Here is a 19,404-nt window from a genome sequence, read left to right as displayed (position 1 = left end):
ACTCAGGGTTGCATGTAATCGTAAGTAATACATGTAATTGTTTAGCAGGGAAATGGCCACACAACGTAAAATTCCAGCTTTTGAATACCTTCTATAGCTTTTAATTATCAAAATCTGCTGTGCAAGTACTTGTCTAGTGTTTATAGTTATCAGTAAAAGGCAGCTAAATAACACCAAGTTGTATTCTGAAAGAAAATACTCTCTCTGTATCCTAGATGAAAAGCCAGCTGGAATACAAGACACATTCTTATTGTGTCCAGCTCCTGTCATTGGTGAAGTTGGGAAGTAAGTATCTCTTCTTTTTTTGACTTAACAATATAATTTGCCCCCTGTTTAAAGTGTTTAATTTCCACACTCAGTGGCATCCACGTGCATCTTAGCTCACGTTCTTCTGCCTCAAATACAGAAAACCACATGCATGCATACATGCCTATGTGCACAGACCACATGAAGCCTGCCGTACATTAGGCCTTTTTATGATCCCTATCCATGGCCGCATTCCTCTTTTCTAGATCCTGGTTCAGCTTAGCAAAATATAAACTGTTCTACAGCCACGCCAGCACATGCACATGCAGTGGTAAATTTTTCTTGTTTAGAAGTGAGAGGTGAAAACAACTGCAGGAGTTGTCCCACAGAAAGCCAAAACTAGAAAGTCACAAATCTTAAATTACCCGGCTGATGGCAGACTGAGTAATTTGTCTTAATTTCCAATAAGTGAGAGCATACAGTTTTTTGTTATGGACTCATTTATCTTGGTGCAGAAGTTAGCCAGCAGCTAAGCATGTAACTAATTAATTTCTTCTTAGAGCTATACTCAGTAATCTTTTATATTAACAGCTGATGTGTGATGTGAAAGATTTTGTTCATTAAGACAACCCCTCAGGGAATTATCACCACAGCATTTCAGTTCTCATCTAATCATTCTTGAGTTCATTGCTTTGGTTTAGTCTTACTGAGCACTCACTGCCATTTCCAGCCAAAACAGGCAGCAGATTTCTAATAAATAAATAAATAAATAACTAATCTCTAAACCATATCTTTCCTATACCTGCCCAGCTTGTTAATATGTTGCCCATAATAACTTTATTAACATTGTGCAAAGACAGTTGTAGGAAAACCTATTTAACAAACCTTTTAAACTACAAGATTAAACATAACACAATTCAAAATGTGTCATATACAAATGACATACAGAAAAAAACAGGCATGATTGTGAGAGAGTCACGTCAGGTCCTTGTGTTGACAATAATTGATCGACCCCTAACCCTTCTACATTGTGAGAACATGCAGTTGCATCAGACTGAGATAAAGTCTGAATATGGTGGAGATAATGACAATGGCATGTGCAAGTGTACAGTTTTGTGTAATCACTTCATTGTTTCTGGTTCAGGAGAGGAGAGCAGAAGGGTTATTGGTTGTGAAAACTCTAGACAGCTGAGGTTAGTTTACGCCAAGATTCACCACAGGACGGTCTCACAGTTGACTGGTGTAACCGTACCGCCGGCCAGAACTGTTCTTCATCAGCTCACCAAACTCTCCTTTTGAAGCCCAACCAGTTCCAACATCAACAATCCACAAACCTCTTTAACCTTAGTCTTTATAGGAGGAAAAGTACACCAGGCCACAGAATATATGTTTTACTGGATGGTGGTTAAAGACTTTAAACACATTGAGAGACAAAGAGAGAAGCAGAAGTCCCGTCTTTCTTTGCACACTGTCTTGACCTTGAAGGGTAATTATGATAGAAATTCCTTAATTTTATTCGCCATCAAGTTGTAAATCAGATCTGGTAAATTTTTTGGTACATAAATTCAGTTCAGCTCTGCTTTTGTGTATTTTCTTAATTTTTGTCTCTGAAACATTCAATCACTTAAGCTCTTGACTTTCCAACCCACACTCATCCTTCCCCCTTTTTTCTCCACCTCTGTCTTTACCTCTAGTGCCACAGTGGCTCTTTTTACTGCCTCGCTGGTTGTTTTCCAGACCCTGCACCCACCCACCTTCCCTGTCTGCCTGTCTGTTCATTTTTCTCTCTGTATCTGACATTTATTTATCTTTGTCACGCTGAAACTCCCTCTTTCATCCCCCATCAGTCTTCCACTGGCTTTCAACTGTTTCCTGGTCCAGTTTTTGGCTGATCAAAGCCGTGTAGCACCTCGTCTGGTCTTTCAAGTGCGTGGCCATGTGTGTTTGTATGCAGCCTGATTCTCGGCAGGGTGGAAAAACCTTTGAGACAGTATTTAAGCTGCTCCACTGAAATGCAGACACATGACCCTGATTTTTGAAGGATTAGTGGTTGTTCATATCACAAACCAGTGATTTAGATTTAAGATCAAATTTGTGTAATGATATCATCCCTGTACTAAAAACCACACTTTGTTCTGTGTACTCTATAAATTGGTCTTCATGTCTCCTCTACCTCTATTTTTTTCCTGTATGAATGTTGAATGTTGGTGCTAAATATTATCTTCAGGGAGAAGGCTATTTTATTATGTGACGGATACCAAACCTGGCATCTGCTGTTGAGGTTTTAAACAATCTAAATATATCCAGCTGGAAATATCAGGAAATGGCATAATGTTGTCTGTGTTTGGCCAGAAATAGACAAGAGACAAATAGACAAGACAAGTGAGTAGGAATGTCTGCTTTGTCAAGGTACTTATTTAAGTGTTTTAATGTAGGTTCCATGGCGACCCACACCACCTAATGAGGGGCAGATGAATGTCTGTCTCTTTCAAGTGTGTAACGTGTGTATTCATGTTTGAACTCTCTGCCCTGTCTTTTTATTTCCTTGCTTCAAGGCTATCAAACAGTGGTCACTTCTCTTCTTTAATCCTCAATAAGATAATGTATTCAATTGACCCTAGAGGCTTTTGGGAGAAATACAGAGAGTATGGAAGCTGTCACATTTTGTATTGAGTCACTTTTCAACTTCATAGATATTTATCAAACCGCCACCTCTTTAATTTTAAGGTCCTCTTAAACTTTCAGTCCTTCGGCTGTTTCTTGTCAGTGAGATACATATGCTGATCGTGAACTTCACCCACTGACCCAACTCTTCTCTCTCTCTCTGCTCTCCGTTTTTTAAGCGAGACAGCTCTGTCAGAGTCAGAGCAAAGACAGGTTTATCACATAGTCTGCTTTCTATCTGCCCAACCTCATTCTCTTCCACTTGTGGGGGTTAGGAGAGTCTGTCTTTCATCCAAATATTTTGAGGAACTAAAAGAGAAAAGCACATCACGTGAAATTCTCAGAATTGTTTTTGTCCTCTCAGAGGAGGAGGGATTCAGACCATCAAAAAAGACTCTTCGAGTTCCAAAAACCATAAGGGGCCAGAATCCACAGTATTATCTCATCCATCATCATCATTGTGCAAGTCAGGCCATCACCAGAGATCATAGAGTGTGTCTAAGAAGGATGAGTGTACGAGATTGTTGTCATTCCTTAGAGTGGCTCAAATTCGCATATGCTTCTTCTGTCATGTGGTTTTTAGCCAAAATGAAACAGAAAATCGCATTTGATTCATTTGGGTTCAGGTTGCTCAATTACAAGCGAGGCAAAAACTTGTAACCAAAAGTCACAATACTGAGGTCATATATTGGACAGATTTTGGTCCTCACCCCAACCCAAACATCACTCTCTTCAGAGCCTGAAAATTTGCCTCCTTTGACTCATAGTATATTTTCTGTGGTTGTTTGGTGGTTCAGATGACAGCATCAACGGATCAACTCACAGTTTGCAGGCAGTTCAGTGACTACTTAAATGACATCACTCTGATCAGATAAATTGAGGAAATGTTTCAGACTAAATAAGCTAATAAAAACAAATACTGACTTAGTGTTAACTGAGTGTTAACTCTTTCAGAGATGTTACATCCCCACGCTGACAAACTAACCTGACCTTTGGGTGTGTTGTGTGTTTGTTTCAGGGATATATATCTCCAAGTGAGTATGAATGACGGTCTGTCCTTCATCAGCAGCAACGTCCACATCACTACCACTGAGTGTGTAAGTGTTAGCTTCTTATACCATCCCTGACTGATGTATTTAAGTACTGGACACAATGAAATTTTCAGTGTCTGGCTAAGAAGAGTCATATAAGTGTATCTTCTATGTTTTAAACATCTGATCAGAGATTGAACTGCTCAAACTTAGCATTAAACTAATGTAAATATGACCAGGAGTAAAATGAAAGCATATCTTTGAATGGCTAAGGTTTTATGTTTTTCAACTTTAAAAATGATCATAGTTTTACTTTTATGAGTTAAGCAGATATATGTGTATTACTCTCTTTACTGCTTTTCTCTTCACCAGCTGTTTTTGCTCTCTGCACAGAGTTTCCTTACCTCTTTTATCTTTTTGATCTTCCCTTTCTCAGTTTTGTTATTTTCCTCTTACTTTGGAGAGTGAAACCACAGGGGTCTTTAAGTCATGATCCACCCAAAAAAGACCATCTCAGCCCCCTGGGGTGGCAGGAGATGAGGTTAGAGAAACTAGTTCATGACCACAAAGAGAAGCATTTTGTAACAGCCACTGTAGTGCCCTTGTCCAAACCAGTTGAAGCTGCTCATTGGTGCACTGGAAGAGTACTATAGGTCCCAGTTGTATGGCTGCATATGGCTGCATGAGATTGAGACCAGGGTGGAGCTTCACTGTCTACAAACCAAGATTAAAAAAGATACAATTTAAGACAATTTAAAGCAATTTAACTAAGTAAAACGTGATGGAACATATGGGCCTGAGCCGCAGCAGAGAAAAGAATATCTTTGAAGCCATTTTCTCTCAATCCATGTGACATGTGCAGGAAAATACTGTGAATTAAATCTGCTGTGTTGTGGGCAGTGATATATAGAGCTCAATTAAACATACCAGTGCAATTAGCTGCTTCTCACCACTAAACTAAACCATATAGGCTGAAGTCACATCAGGCTAAGGATCGCACAACGAATTGCAAACTGTAAAGAGGGGTATGGCTGGTCCAATAATTAGTATGCCAGCTGAAGTCTACTGAAAAATCAAGTCTGAAAACAAACTTCATGAACCCAATAAACCCTAACAATCCCTCCACAAACTCAGTGTGATCCATTTCAGCCTTTGTAGTTACCCTCAAATTATACCCATGTTGCATGGGAAAATGCACAAGCTTCATATGTGCATAAGCCGAGCAATGCAGATGTGGGGACTGTTGAGATTTGCTGCATTGTTTGCTAAACCATTACCCCACAAAATTTGCAAACTTGCTGATTAGGAAATATCTGAGAAAGTAATTTGGTCCCCAGTGACATGCCTTCCTTGACTGTCCTGCACGGCTGAGTCCACATTAATCCCCCACGCCTTTACCATAATATAGATAGGGGAACGTCTAGCTACAAATGATCTTCCTCTGTGGTCTATAATGGGAACCATGTTTGATCCGCAGATGCCTCCTCAAAGTGAGCAATGATAAGTGATGGATTTATTCAAGGATCACACAACTTACATTAACTTCTTTCAAAACAAAAATATTAACACTGACAGTCTGCAGGCTCTTCCTTTTCTCCAACAATAATTATACCGCTATCGCCCCTGCCACCAGTACTATCACTACTGTCAGTACTGTACTTCTACTGCTACCACCTTCTGTTGTGTTTATTGCCACAATGACTACTGCTGTGACTATGATTACTGCTCGGTTCATATGGTTGCTTCTACTATTCCTTCTAGTTACTGTTACTGTACAACAGAAATGTTCAACTGTTTCTGTAGGCTTTGTTGGAAGATGGACTCATACTTAATTTCAGGAAAAAAGTGGGAATACCACAGTGTATAAGCAAGAGAAAGTTATCCCTCCAAAATCTTAAAGTTAAGGAGTCTCTGCATCTGCATACCCTTTAAGTACATTGGCCCTAAGAACTCAGGAAACTGGACAACACGTGTTACAGATACTTTCAACACAATTACTTGTATAGGCAACAGCAGTGCTTCCAGGAGACACAAAAAACTGATTAGCACTGTGTTGCAGTTTTTGCTCAGTGCTTTTTGAATTTTGCAGCTAAAAGCACTGAACAACACGAAGATCCAGACAGGTTCATCACTTATGTCTGTCAGCTCTGAACACCTCTGTTGTTGTCTGAGTGACTTACAGCACATTCCTCTATGTGTTTGTGTCATGGGTTTCCTCCTAACAGTTCGATGGCACCATCCTCCTCATCACCCTGCTGGTGCTGTTCTTGCTCCTGGCCCTGCTCTTCATGTGGTGGTTCTGGCCTCTGTGCTGCACCGTGGTAAGAAACACAAACACCACACAGCCAGCTACCTCTAAAAAAGCATTAAACCATTAAAGATCTGAGAGTTGGGTGTCAATGTGATTAATACGTTGGTGACACAGCTAAACACAGACTGTTGTTTAAAATGTCATGTGTCTTATGTTTCTACAGGTGATCAAAGAACCCCCTCCTCCACCTCCACCTGAGCCTGTGAGTCAAAATACACAAACAATGAAGTGTTGCGTAACTGATTACAACTAAACACATTTTATTGCAAATAGGACAAATTTCTAAAACAAAATTCTGTGTGATCATATCAGAAGTACTTGTGTGAAAAGCCATGAATACATTATATTGTAAGTTTTGATAGCCTCTGTATGTTAGAAAATGCAAACTACAGAAAGAAGAATAAAAGGCTCTTTTTGTTTGATCATCAGGAGTCAGATGATGAAGATGGCCAGCCTAAGAAGAAGTGGCCAACTGTGGATGCTTCATATTATGGAGGAAGAGGAATTGGAGGGATCAAGAGGATGGAGGTACCTATTGAGCCTGCAAATTCGAAAAGTTTAAATTACATCCAGTGCCTGTATTTCATTGTACATTCATGTCTTATCTGCCCCGTGTAGGTGCGCTGGGGAGGAAAAGGTTCCACTGAGGAAGGGGCTAAACTGGAGAAACCAAAGAATGCTGTGGTGAAAATGCCTGAGCAGGAGTATGAACCCTTCGAGCCCAAGCCTAAGAAACCTCAGAACAAGAAGCCGCCTCAGAGCCGGAAGTGGTACACACCCATCCGGGTAAATACAGCCTTGTTTTTCCCTCAGTACCAGCAGACAATAATAGATACATAATATAATAGCATCATTTAACTTATGTAGACAATCTACAGGAAAACTGTACTTCAACTGTACTGTAGGAGAGTCCTTGCTATGCTGAAACAATCCTTGTTTACAGTTAAAATTGGCATATTTTAGTTGTTGCCCAGCGAATGTCAAATAACTGAGGGTGGCAACATTTTTTCAGGCCAATCTCTGAAATCCTTCAGTCAAGGTTAAAATATGAAAATCACCTCTAGTGGCACTGCTAAGTTTGCCTCTAGACAGCACAGAGAAATAAAGCCTGTTCATGTATAATGTACTGCATAAGCACAAAATGCAATAACTGTCAATGCAAACGCATAACTAGTGATACAGCATGTAATGCAGACAGTCAGACATTATAAGACCTGGCGTCAGAGCTGTTTATGTTTAAATCACTCACCATAATACAGCTCTGTGTAGCAACATTGGCCCTTTATACAGTAGCAGTACTGTTATCTGTTCACACTGTAACATACACCATTACACGGAGAGCACTGCAGTGATTCATTGTGAAAGTTTACACTCATCCCAGGAAAAAGGTGAATTCATATACTGACCAGTCTGTGTGTGTTGGGCTGTGGTGGGTCCATGCTTCAACACCTAAAGATCTTTTCATCTACAATTTAAAATCTGTTTAAATTAGAACTTCCCTCCTCTTGAGGCCAAGCAGTCGTCTGTTTTACAGTTCAAGCTAATATGTTACAAGTGCACTTCATATGTAAGGAGGAAGGTTTTTACCCCATAATCCATTCATTTATTAGACATCAGTTGAATGTTCAGCCTCATCATCACACAGGTCTCACTGAACCACATTTTTTATTCTTGTCAGGAATGTCATGAAAGGATCATCATTTATTTCCTGCCAGGCATAAGCTGCTGCTTAGTTGTAAAATCTTTCATTTGTATTTCATCCCTGCCAGTAAATGTTATTTTTGGAAGCACATTTAAAGGGAATAAAATGCTTGTGCATGTGTGCATCAGGAGAATTGCATTAAAATATAAATACAAACCCTTGTCTTGTAACCATTGTGACTAATCAATCACTAAAAGGCTTCAGCCAGAGAGGAAGGAACTAATCAGTCAAATCAGCTTGTTGTGCTCGTTTTGTTGTAAAAACCTGCAGAGTTGGGACCTTCACTGGGAACCGCAGACTGAATGTTTGCTGATCCAGTACAATCTGTATTAAGTAATGCATTGTGGTGTGGAAGACGCTGAGGTTCAGCTGTGGCCAGCTGTTAAATCTTTTGCTTTCTCCTGTCCTGTACAGGGTAAACTGGATGCTATCTGGGCCCTGTTTCGCCGCGGGTATGACCAGGTCTCTCTGATGAGACCCCAACCTGGGGATCACGTGAGTACCACAGCAGTGCACTGTGGGAAACTTTTATACAGTCAGATCCTCTCACCCACATCCAATCTCCCTTCACCTTCCCATTTCACATTTGTCATCCCTCCAGTAGTGCTCTATACCTGCAGTAACTCACAACCTAATGTGGAATAAGAGGGGGTTAGCTCACTTTAAGTAGCAGCAGGTTTTCAGTCCGGGGTTTCTTTTGGTTTTTTAAGGGCATAAAAAGACACCACCCTCCAGCTGCTCTTTCTACATAGAATTGCTCCAAATAAAGTCTCATGTACATTACTTGAACTTGGAGAGGAAGCCAGAGTCTGACAGACTTGTTGTGTCTGGCTGTGACTGCTAAACCATTATCGTTCAATCAGTGTTTAAGGGAAGGGTTTAGTCAGACAAGCTGACAGTTCCGCCTCCCTCCCTGCTAAAACTGCTACATGTTGAGGTTTTGTTATTTATCATAAAACAAATCTCAGAAGTGTTTTAGTCATAGTGCTGTGTGTGACGGTCTCCCCAAGGGTGAAAAACACTTTGTCTGACAAAAAACCCACAGGAGTCCATTATTATACTCCAAACTGGCTCTATTTGGAAATGTTTTCTGTGCATAAGCATGAAAACGTTCGGTCATTTGAGCGGATTACTCATCCTGCCCTCTGCTCCTCCAACTTTCTCCCTGTTCCACTCAGCGTTGGTGTTCCTGTGCTGGCTAACACCTCAGCTGCCCTGACTTCATCCAGTTGAACCAGCCTGATTCCCACACCTGCTTCACATTAGATGCTATAAATCAACTGCAGCTCACTCTCAGACACATCCTCATATTGTCTAATGTGTTCATGTGTGTAGGATGGTAAAAACAACCCCTTCTCACATCAGCCACATGTTTTAGGTTTAAAATCCAAAGCTTTTACTGAAAATAATGGCCCAGACAACAGAAAACAAGAGTTCACTCAGGCTCTCAAGGGTTTTAAATCTCCCTGCCACATTTAGCAAATTCAGTTTTAATGTGTGATTATTCCTTATAATATTTTCACTTTTATGACTCATACTTTGAAATGTACAGGGACAGGCTTTTGTTAATTGAATGTATATGATCAAACATTTTTTCTGCACACCCTCTCTTGACAGCCAACTCTCCTGCAGATCAGCTCTCATCCTAAACTGTAGTTAAAACTACGCCTTAATAGCAGAAAATGTTCCGATGATCTTTTTTAATGGGAATTCCACATTTAAGAGTTTGTTTCCTTGGCACCACGATCAGGTATAGAGGCAGAATTTGCCGCCAGATAAGCTCTCAGCTTCCCCTGAAAATAAAATAAAAAACACCCCATTAGCTTGGTGATACTTTGCCAAAATGAGCTGGCAGTTTGATAAAAAAAGATTTTGGATTGGATTTCCTTCCTCAACAAATTTCTCTTAACCAAAGGAGCTTTTAGCAGTGGCTGTTCATGTAAGCTCTGCATGACGCAATTCTTAGTCTCGAGAAGAAATCGTGCGTCTCTTTCCACTGAAATAATTTCATCTTCAAGTCATTTGTGGTTTCTCACGAAGCAGCAGAAATCCACCAGGCCAGCAGGCTGTTTCACTTCTGTGTTTCACAGAGGAAGCACCTATTTGCTTGCTTTAATATTACCTGATACACTGTTAAATGTGAAATGTCCTGCAGCTGTCCACTGAAGTGTCAGTAAAGTCACCAAAGCACCAGACTTTCAAATTATCACAAACACTCACTTTCTCCAAGTTGGCTGAGTTCAGTTGCGATCATTTGTCGTTCTGTCATAAAGGTGTTTCTTTCTGCACAACAACAGTCATGTCCCTTCAGTGATGAGTTTTAAGCTTCAGTGACTGTTTTAAAGTCAACTGGGAAAATGCATTTATTTAAATATATTTCATTATAATATATATAGATATATTTTTTATTTATTTTATTTTATTTTTTTTACATTTTCTAATAAAAAATAGCTATTGTAGAATCAGTTCAGCCCATGTCCAAATAATGAAATCATTACATTTCCTGTCTGAACCGCTCCCTGTGTGTTAACTCTGTGCGGGTAATAATCTTCTACCACGCAGGAAATTAAGCATTTTACACTCAGGCTTTGTCATGTAAACATGTTTACTGCCGACTTTAACTTAACTCTTAATGTACAAGACATGAGTCACAAGACTCGCTCATGAATTTGACTCTTTCTTTTTAAATAGAAATTCAAAATAATCTTCATTTTAACAAAAGTGACTCTGGACTTCATTGAGACTTCCTACAGGGTCTGGGTTAATTACAATAATCAGTAGTTCTTGGAAATGAATCCAGCCTCACGAACACAAAAAGGTTCGGCATGAATGGTCTGCATTTACTGCACTGATTACACACACAGACAGGCACGCACACACACATTCACCTCTTTCTCAGTAATGAACCCCATAACCTCTCTTCTTGTTTGCTTAGCAGGCTCTGCACAGTGCTGTGTGTGTGTGTGTTTGTTTGTTCTTGCTGTGTCTTGCATACTGTATTTTGCATACATACATAACCACATAATTGCCCGTATAGAGACCAGAGTTGATGCCTCTGAATTAAGTTATCTAAATTGAAGACAGCAGTTCATCATTATGAGTGTGTGTGTCACCAAACCACATCAGTTACTCTGATGTCAGAGCATACAGTTTGAGGTAGAGCGAGTCCACACACTCTCTCCATCTCTCTCTCTCTTTCTTTTTCATATAAACACAATCCTCCCCAGAGAAGCACTTAGCTGGCTATGGGGCATGAGGTAATACCTAAGGCAGACGACTGCCAAGGCTGTCTCACCCACCAACTGACCATGTCTCACACACACATGCGCGCACACACCAGGCCTAGACAATTTTATGACCTTGGTAAGACTGTAGACAGTAGAGGAGATCACCACAAGAGTGTGGCTTTATTCAGGAAAATGTTCAGAGATTTAAACCACAGATGGGCACTAACAGAACAATGTACATGAAGCAAAAAAAAAAAAAAAAAAACCCTGTACAAAACATGTACATGAGCTAGAACAGTATCTGGTTGGTTAAAACGTGCAGCCTTTCTTTCTCAGAGGTAGATTAGACTGAATTGCAGGTAGCAGGGCCAGAGCTAGTCTAACTACCAGCACCCCCAAAGCCAAAGTCATTAAACTCTTCTTGCACTGTGTGATAGAAATTAGTGTTACCAAACTCTAACATGTCGACAGTCCCAGCTGAGCTTCAGGGGAAGACTAAAATATGTGACATTTTGTGTTACTGTAAAACTAAAGGAATGTATTACAACACATGACTCGGATTCGACCAGCTCCCCAAACCGTGAAATAATGCAGAAAGTCTGCCTACTCATTAGTTTCTGAGTAAATTCTGTTTGGGATGGAGCCAGAAAGACCACAGTGCAGCATTAGTTCACAAAATACATGAAACTGGGAAGGAGGAAAGAGTCTACTTCAAGCAAGAAAACAAATTTAAAGAATTTGAGAGAAATATTTCTTGTCTAAGTTTTGGCATGCTGGATGACTGGATAACTGGTGACAGTCCAGTAACTGGGGGTCACAGCAAATTCCTGTCCTTTTTTCACCAATGTTTATTCAACTTCATGAGTCTGCTCTCGGCAGATTATTTACTAGTTGGGATGACTGGAATGTGTCCCCCAAGACAGTTTTCACTGATTTCCTGCCAAAACGTTGTTTCAGTAGATGTGGTACAGACAAAGACATTCTTCTGCATTTACCTAATCTCTGTACTGTAGGTGTTTCATTTTCTAAGCCATTGATCTCTTCTAGCTTCTAGCTAATCTACATTTGATGTGAGAGGCAAGTTTAAGTTCAACATCAGCGGTTGAGCCTGTGGTAGAAATGCTCAGCTAAATAGAGGACAGGAATGGTTGCCTTGAGAAGAGGGCAAAAGTTTAGTGTGGGATGTTGAAGAATTCCCTCAGTTCATCTGAAGCTGTTTTTGTGATCTGTTGGACTCTATCATTATTTCATTCATGCTTTTTCTCCAAAGACATTTCAACAGATTAAAACATTTTAAAAAATATGAGAACATTTTGGTATAACACATTATGCATAATTCTTTTTTAAGAGGAAATGAACTGTGCTGATCCCTCAGAGTCTTAGAAGTGACATCAATTCTGTTCTCTCCTTTTCCGCTCTGTACTGCTCAGCCATAGTTCTGTGGCTGCAATCCCTCATACTGCTTATTAGCAGATTAAAATTACTGCACTCCATTCTGGCTGCAAAACGTATGCAACTGTGGACTGGGCAGGGTTGCTATGGTAACAAAGACATTGATGAACTTGGGTGAAGTTTGTGGTTGGTGTAATATTTTACAAGAAGCAAGTGAGTAAAATGTTATTTCTGCTGGAACAAATTAACTTATTTTACAGTGTAACCCTTACACTGATGTAAGGTCCAGATCAACTGCCCCCCCCCCCCCCCCCCCCCCCCAACCCAATCACCAGGCACACACACACGCACACCAGTTTCAGTCCCACTATCTAAATTCAGTCTTTCCTTGGTTTCTCCTCCATATGGCATCAGGAACAAGAGCTTTGAGTGAGTCACAGTTGTTGGGACAGATCATTGGACTAAACGGGATAATTTGAAGAGGGGGGGATTTCAGTGTAATCTGCAGCACCAGCTGGCCACACAAACACACACAGAGACACACACATACAAAGTGGTAATTGTATGTTGATCCAGTGACTGATGTCACTGCCTTCTTAGCCCAAATGTATTTCAGATTAGACAGCTGTGTCGTCTTTACCTGCAAGTGTGTGTGTGTGTGTGTATTGTGTCTACTAGACTACTACACACTACTACTACTACTAACTGTGACTTCTCTGTCATATCACATAGACATTAATATTCATTTTACATTTTTAGATGATACTCTTATTGTTCGTTTTTTAGATCCTTTATAAATCACAAATTAATTCCTTCCTGTAGCAAAAAATGGTTCATTAGAGTTACATTTTTTTCCAGACAATGCAAAATATGATGTGATTTGAAGTGAGTTTACAGCCATTACTGTTGCAAACAGCTTGTGGCAAAAATTCTCCACTCAAGTGTCATGAAATCATTGCAGCACAGTGTAAGCCCACTTGGAGAACAACATGAAAACGTGACATTTCTGTCAACGAATCTTGAGTGTTTTATGTTTTCTGCTCTGTTTTTATTTGCTTTTATCAAACATGACACATTCCGACTGTTTTATAGAGATTTTTTAGATTTTTCTGTATTTTTGGTGTTATCACTTGCTTTTTGTTTTCATACGTGTCTCTCTACTTGCCCTTAGGGTCGTTGCATCAACTTCACAAGAGTGAAGGAAGAGTCGGCAGCAGCCAAGGCCCCATCTCGCATTCCAATGGACACGCCTTCGCCCCCTCCGCCAGACTACCGCCCGGTGGCCCGCACCGCCTCCTCATCTCCCACCTCCAGCTGCCCTCCGGCCAGATCACCCCCGTCAGGCCAGGTGCTCCCAGGTCCGCCCCCATCGCGCACGCCTCCGGGGCTTCCATGTCCACCGCCTTCGCGTCCCCCACCCAGCCTCCGCCCCTGAATCACATAGACAAACCCTTACTCCTACCCCCCGCCAAATGTACCCACTTTGATACACAGACTTACCGCTCTGTTGACCAGTTCTTTCAGTTTGAAGACTGTCGTCCTCGCTGCCAAAGATACTCCTGCTATAAGCCAAAGATTTTGAATCCCAGTCATTGTGTTCATCTTCTTATGTGGGAAAGAGTGTCAAGTTAAACTTCAAGCTGCTTATTTAGTCATTCCGCACATCTAAACCCAGCTGGATGAATGCTGGTGGAGTAAAATGTTTGAATGCTAGAGAAACTTATGAGGAAAACTGAAATTTTACTAACCACAGCAAAGAGTTGACAATCATTGGAAAAGGACGTTTTAATTTCACTAATAAGCAAGAAAAAATGAATGACAGGCAATTTGACTTGACACTTGGTCCTATACAAAGTGAATGGGGTGATACTGGGAAATATTTTACTTTGTGTCGGCGTTTGTGAGATCAGGGAGGATTGTTGCTGGACAGCAAAGCATGTTGGGACAGGAAGTCCACAGAAGATATACTGCAATAGATGAAATTTCTTTGTTGTTCTTATCAACTACTGAGTTATGCCATCGTTATTGAAAATTAAGGGTGAAAGTAGGTCATACATGGAAATCTGAGTAACCAGGTTAAACTTTGGGCAGAATGGATTGGCTTATTTTTCCATTGCTGTGAGGTTTTGTGGGGATTTCATTTCCAAACAATTTGAACGAGTCATGATGTTATTGGTGTTGAGTAACAAAGACAAAAGAAGTGATTTCCTAAAAACTGAAGTTATGGTTCTAAATGAATATAACCTGTTAATCCTGTGAGGGAAAATTTCATAGCTGATTTTTTTTTTCTTCACCTTTTTGTAATGTTTATTTAGTCCAACATAATGCTAAACCAGCAAACTCTAATCATTTAATACAGAAACAAAACAGTTGCATGATTTTGTGGTTCAGTCTTTGTACCAATCAGTGACAGGGAAGTGTACAGATGTTATTTGGGAGGTACGTTTTTACTTTGAGGTATGTTTTTGAATGCTACGTTGGGTGATGTCTTTGAGGCTTTGGATATTGTCCTTAATCATCTTTTCATGTAGTTGAATTTAATTTACAGCAATATTTTTTTTGTTGTTGTTGTTGTTGTTGTTGGTTTTTCTTTTTTCTTTTTTTTTTTTTTGTGGTATCTGCGCACATTGACTGCTGGGCAACTACAGTATGTATTTGTTTTTGTTAACATTTGGACATGAAATCGAGCAAACAGAAATCAGGTTAATCTCTCCTCACATTTTTTATACACAATCCTGATACTGTACTTTGATACCATTTTGTGTTTTTTATGTCTTCAGTTTTATCATCGCCGGTCACTTTGCAGGTCACATTGCAACTGCAGGGCAGTTCAAAGAGCATCTAATTTATTTTACTCCCCGAGAGAAATAGAGGAGAGTACTTGAATAACGACAAGGTGTCCAACCTACCAAGATGGACACTGTGCGCAGAATTTAGAGACACAACAGCTGTCCTACCAGCATTTCTCAACCCCTCATCTACATTGAAATAGAAACATTTTTGGAACTGAAAGTGATCAAGCTACACTTAAATTGGGTAAATTGTGGGTTAAAAATGTGTATGATTGTTGGTGTGCATTATGCCTTCATTGCTATTGTCTAGTAGGTGAAACGCAACCTGGTGTTAAATTTGTGAAAATAGTGACAAATCACGCCCCCAAACATCAACAGCAAAGAACAGAAATATGAGTCTTATTTCAGAGTGTACGAAAGCAGTTGAAAAATGTTGGTACTCTTTTTCTATCTAGTGCCTTCTGAAGTTTATCTTCTTTGATTTAGATGATTTTTTTTCATACTTTCATTTTAATGTACGTCATTCATCTATGTCCTGTGCCATTGTGTTACTACATGCATTCATAATCAGTAGCCGCGTCTTAAAAATGGCTCCACTGCTGAGTTAAAGGAAAGGTCCATATGCTTCACATTCGAATGTTCATGATCTACAAGCATGCCTTTTAAGCTCTTTTGAGCAATTTAATCTGCCTGCTGGAGTTGGGGAACTTTTAATAACAAGACATTTACAGCATCAATATTTGACTGTATTTCTATCAATCTTTTAGCTTCTTATCAATGAACGGATTTTTTCATTCTTCATTACCAAGAAGGAAATTAAGCGTCGGGGGTTCAATTTCTTTTCCAATTCTGGAAGATCATAATAATTTCCCAACAATTATCTTGCTCATAGAAAGAAGCGTGGTTTTGTAACTAGAGAGGAAAATTGTTGCCGTCGAGTAAATTCCTATCATCTTTATGACTGTATACTAATACACAGCAGAAGCTGATTGGCTGACAGACTTTTCATTTCTCTAAATCATAAAAAATCATTTCATAAAACTTGGTCACTTCTCCCTTCGACATGGCGCCGCCAAGCCCTTAAAAAAGCCGACCGTTTACCAGATCCCACGCAAACCCAGAAACACAATTACAGTGCCTTACTTTGTAATTTGCTGCAGCATCAAACTTCACCAATTCAAGGTGGAACGAGACTGGAACCTTTGGCTGGAGATGTGATGCTATGGTACCTTGGTCTCAGCAGTGCATCTTTGCTGATTTGCTCTAATAATAACATTAACACCCAAGACGGAATTACAGTATAGACACAAGATCAGTGCTTTAGAGGGAACGTCTGCAGTTATCACTGTCAGATTTTTCATCCCAAGACGAGTTGAGATTTTTTATGTTAACCAGTGTGTGTTGTTGTTGTTGTTTTTTGTTTTTTTACATGTATAAACATCAGTACGGAAGCAAATATGAAAGATGTACAGCGGGGTCCAAAAGTCTGGGAACGCATCACCGGTCATGTGAAAGTGACACAGAGTTGTGGATTCAACTGTATATGATTTTCTTTGTTGGTTGACGTGACTTTTTTTTTTTTAAACAATATCAATAAAGGTTGACTTCCAAGCTTCTAACAGAGAGTTTCTGTGTCTTTGTTATGTGGGAGTCAGTGGTCAGACTCATTTTCCCCTCGCAGCTCCAAGTTTGGAAGCCCATTATGAAACCTTTTATTCAAACTTTCAACACAGCTCAGATTGTGTGTGTGTTATTTTTAGGTTATTTCAGCTCATTGTGTCTAATGAGCGCAAAAAATGTTTTAGTTTCTTTGCAATAGCCACTTAAACTCACGACAACAGGAAAAGCACAGGTTTAAGAAATAACTTCCTGCCAAACAAGACAACATGCTCAGTGTGGTTGGGCCTGTATATTTAACACCTAAATGTAAATCAGCCGTGGTTAATGTTTGTTACAAGAGTGTAAGACATTTAAACAATAAACATTCATCATGCTTCAGTCTCTGGGTCCTGATGTTGTGCTGGCTCCCTGTCATGGCGTCATGGTGCCAACAGTAACGCCCGCTGCAAATCACAAGGGCAGGAACTAAAACCAGAAGGAACCTGACCTAAAGGGGCAAGGATTAGATGTTTAATAAAGGTACATGTCAATGGCGCAGATCTGTTCCTGAAGGTTTGTGTATTATGGAATATAAGGTGGAACGCCAACTCAGCAGTTTCTCTCAACGCCGTGAGACACTTTGGTGCCTTTCAGCTCTTTGTTTTTGAATTTCCCTGTACATCAAAAGGGAAAGGGAACATAGTGGGGCGTCCGAAGAGCCACGTGTCTCCCTGAAAGTATATATTATGTAAGCTGCTCTTTGCTAATATTTAAGCCATGAACTTCATTAGGTGACATCACAGATGTGGTGTGTTTACAGCTTGTTGTGCAGCCAAAAAAGCACCCATAAAAACTGTCACTGCCGGGCATTGTATTATTTACTACTGTACGTTTGATCCAAAACAAACAAAAATGTTGTGTAACCGTGAGCTCTTTACTATCAGCACTTATCCGCTTCTTGTGATGCAGCCCGTTCACTTCACTCCCAGCTAGCATGTGATGGAAGCTCACGGTGGAGGATCCTGCCCATCCTGCAGATGGAGGACGGCTTTCCATTGGGTTTCCCCAAATGCTTCTTTCCATGCATGCGCTGGCTTCACCGCTGGCTGCTTTCCGGTCACTAACCTTCCGACCTCTGCTTCTTCAGACTCCGGCATACACAGGGGGGGGGGGGCAGGTTGGGTCTGCAGTCCAGCGCATTGGAGCATCCCCCTCCAGCTCCAGGGATGTCGCTCTGTAGCTGGCCATCAAAGTGTCACTTATAACCGAATGCGAATGAAAACACATTCTGCGCCGGGAGAGTCTTCACAATCTGTTTCTCTGGCTGGTAATGAATTTAATACGGCCAGAATGGCCCCATGAGCAGTTCCAGCTGGATAATTACGGTGGAGTCTGCATTTTTTCCCCTCCACATGCAGAGGAGAGGAGGATGTGGTGTGTTGGAAAGAGTGGGCTGAATCAGAAAAAAAAAAAAAAAATGGAGAAAATGAGGCAGTCAGTTCTTCAAACAGATACATGAGCAACATTAAACAGCTGGGATTCACAGCACCGTCGTCTTCAGCAGCACCAGCTCCTGCTCGTCTTCCATCACGCTGCAGAAATGTTGGCGTCATCTACAGCCGGTGATTCTATTTTTACAAGATGTCGAAGGGTACATTTTTACCAAATAATGGCGTGAAGTTACGGTGATGGAGGCACACACACACACTTCACTGGTGTTTGCATGGTTACCGTTGGCAACTGGAAGACTTAAAGCTGCAACGTGCAACATGTTAAAGTGAGCCGCAGGGCAGACTCTGCAACAATCTGGAGTTTTCACAATATAGATTTATGACCAAATCTGTCATTCATTCATTCATCTTCGTTGGGTGAGGGCAGGACAGGTCACCAGTCCATCACAGGGCCAACACACAGAGACGCACAACCTCTCACACTCACACCTACGGACAATTTAGAGTCACTGTTTAGCCCAAACATGATGTCTTTGGATGGTGGGAGGAGACCCACGCCAGCAAAGGGAGAGAATGTAAACTCCACCCAGAAAGGCCCCAGGCTGGGAACCGAACTCATAACCTTCTTGTTGTGAGGCAACAGCGCTAACCACTAATCTGCTGTGCTGCCCCCCAACCCTGATAATCCAATACAAAAACACACAGATATCCCATACAGGGGCAGTATGGTGGTGTAGCGGTTCGCGCTGTTGCCTCACAGGAAGAAGGTTCCGGGTTAGAACCCTCCTCACTGTGGCTGCAGGTGTTCCAGCCTCCCCCAGCCTGAAAACCTGCCCTGTCTCAGTCGCACCGTTCACGCCAAACATGTTACGAGAAGTGGTCGTCTGCGATAGCTGTAAGCTCTTTGTCTTTAACTACTTTCTACGAACGAAACTAATAACAACTTTAGGAACTGAACCACGTGTTTTTTTATTCAACTGGGGGATGAG

The 19,404-nt window shown here is 40.8% G+C and overlaps 1 protein-coding gene across 1 annotated transcript in view; it reads left to right on the top strand.

Moving 5' to 3' along the window:
- The window catches only part of antxr1c (ANTXR cell adhesion molecule 1c), a 31,991-nt gene extending 15,007 nt beyond the window's left edge, over positions 1 to 16,984 (top strand). Inside the window, exons 11-18 of the mRNA XM_029527411.1 lie at positions 216 to 285; positions 3,929 to 4,007; positions 6,167 to 6,262; positions 6,416 to 6,454; positions 6,682 to 6,780; positions 6,871 to 7,038; positions 8,369 to 8,449; positions 13,745 to 16,984. Coding sequence (XP_029383271.1) covers positions 216 to 285; positions 3,929 to 4,007; positions 6,167 to 6,262; positions 6,416 to 6,454; positions 6,682 to 6,780; positions 6,871 to 7,038; positions 8,369 to 8,449; positions 13,745 to 14,008 — 896 coding nt within the window. The 3' untranslated portion in view covers positions 14,009 to 16,984. The remainder of the gene's footprint in view (positions 1 to 215; positions 286 to 3,928; positions 4,008 to 6,166; positions 6,263 to 6,415; positions 6,455 to 6,681; positions 6,781 to 6,870; positions 7,039 to 8,368; positions 8,450 to 13,744) is intronic.
- Positions 16,985 to 19,404: the final 2,420 nt, after the last annotated feature.

Source organism: Echeneis naucrates, chromosome 19 (genome assembly GCF_900963305.1).
Source record: "Echeneis naucrates chromosome 19, fEcheNa1.1, whole genome shotgun sequence".
Classification (NCBI taxonomy): Eukaryota; Metazoa; Chordata; class Actinopteri; order Carangiformes; family Echeneidae; genus Echeneis; species Echeneis naucrates.
This window is presented reverse-complemented; position numbering and strand designations above follow the sequence as displayed.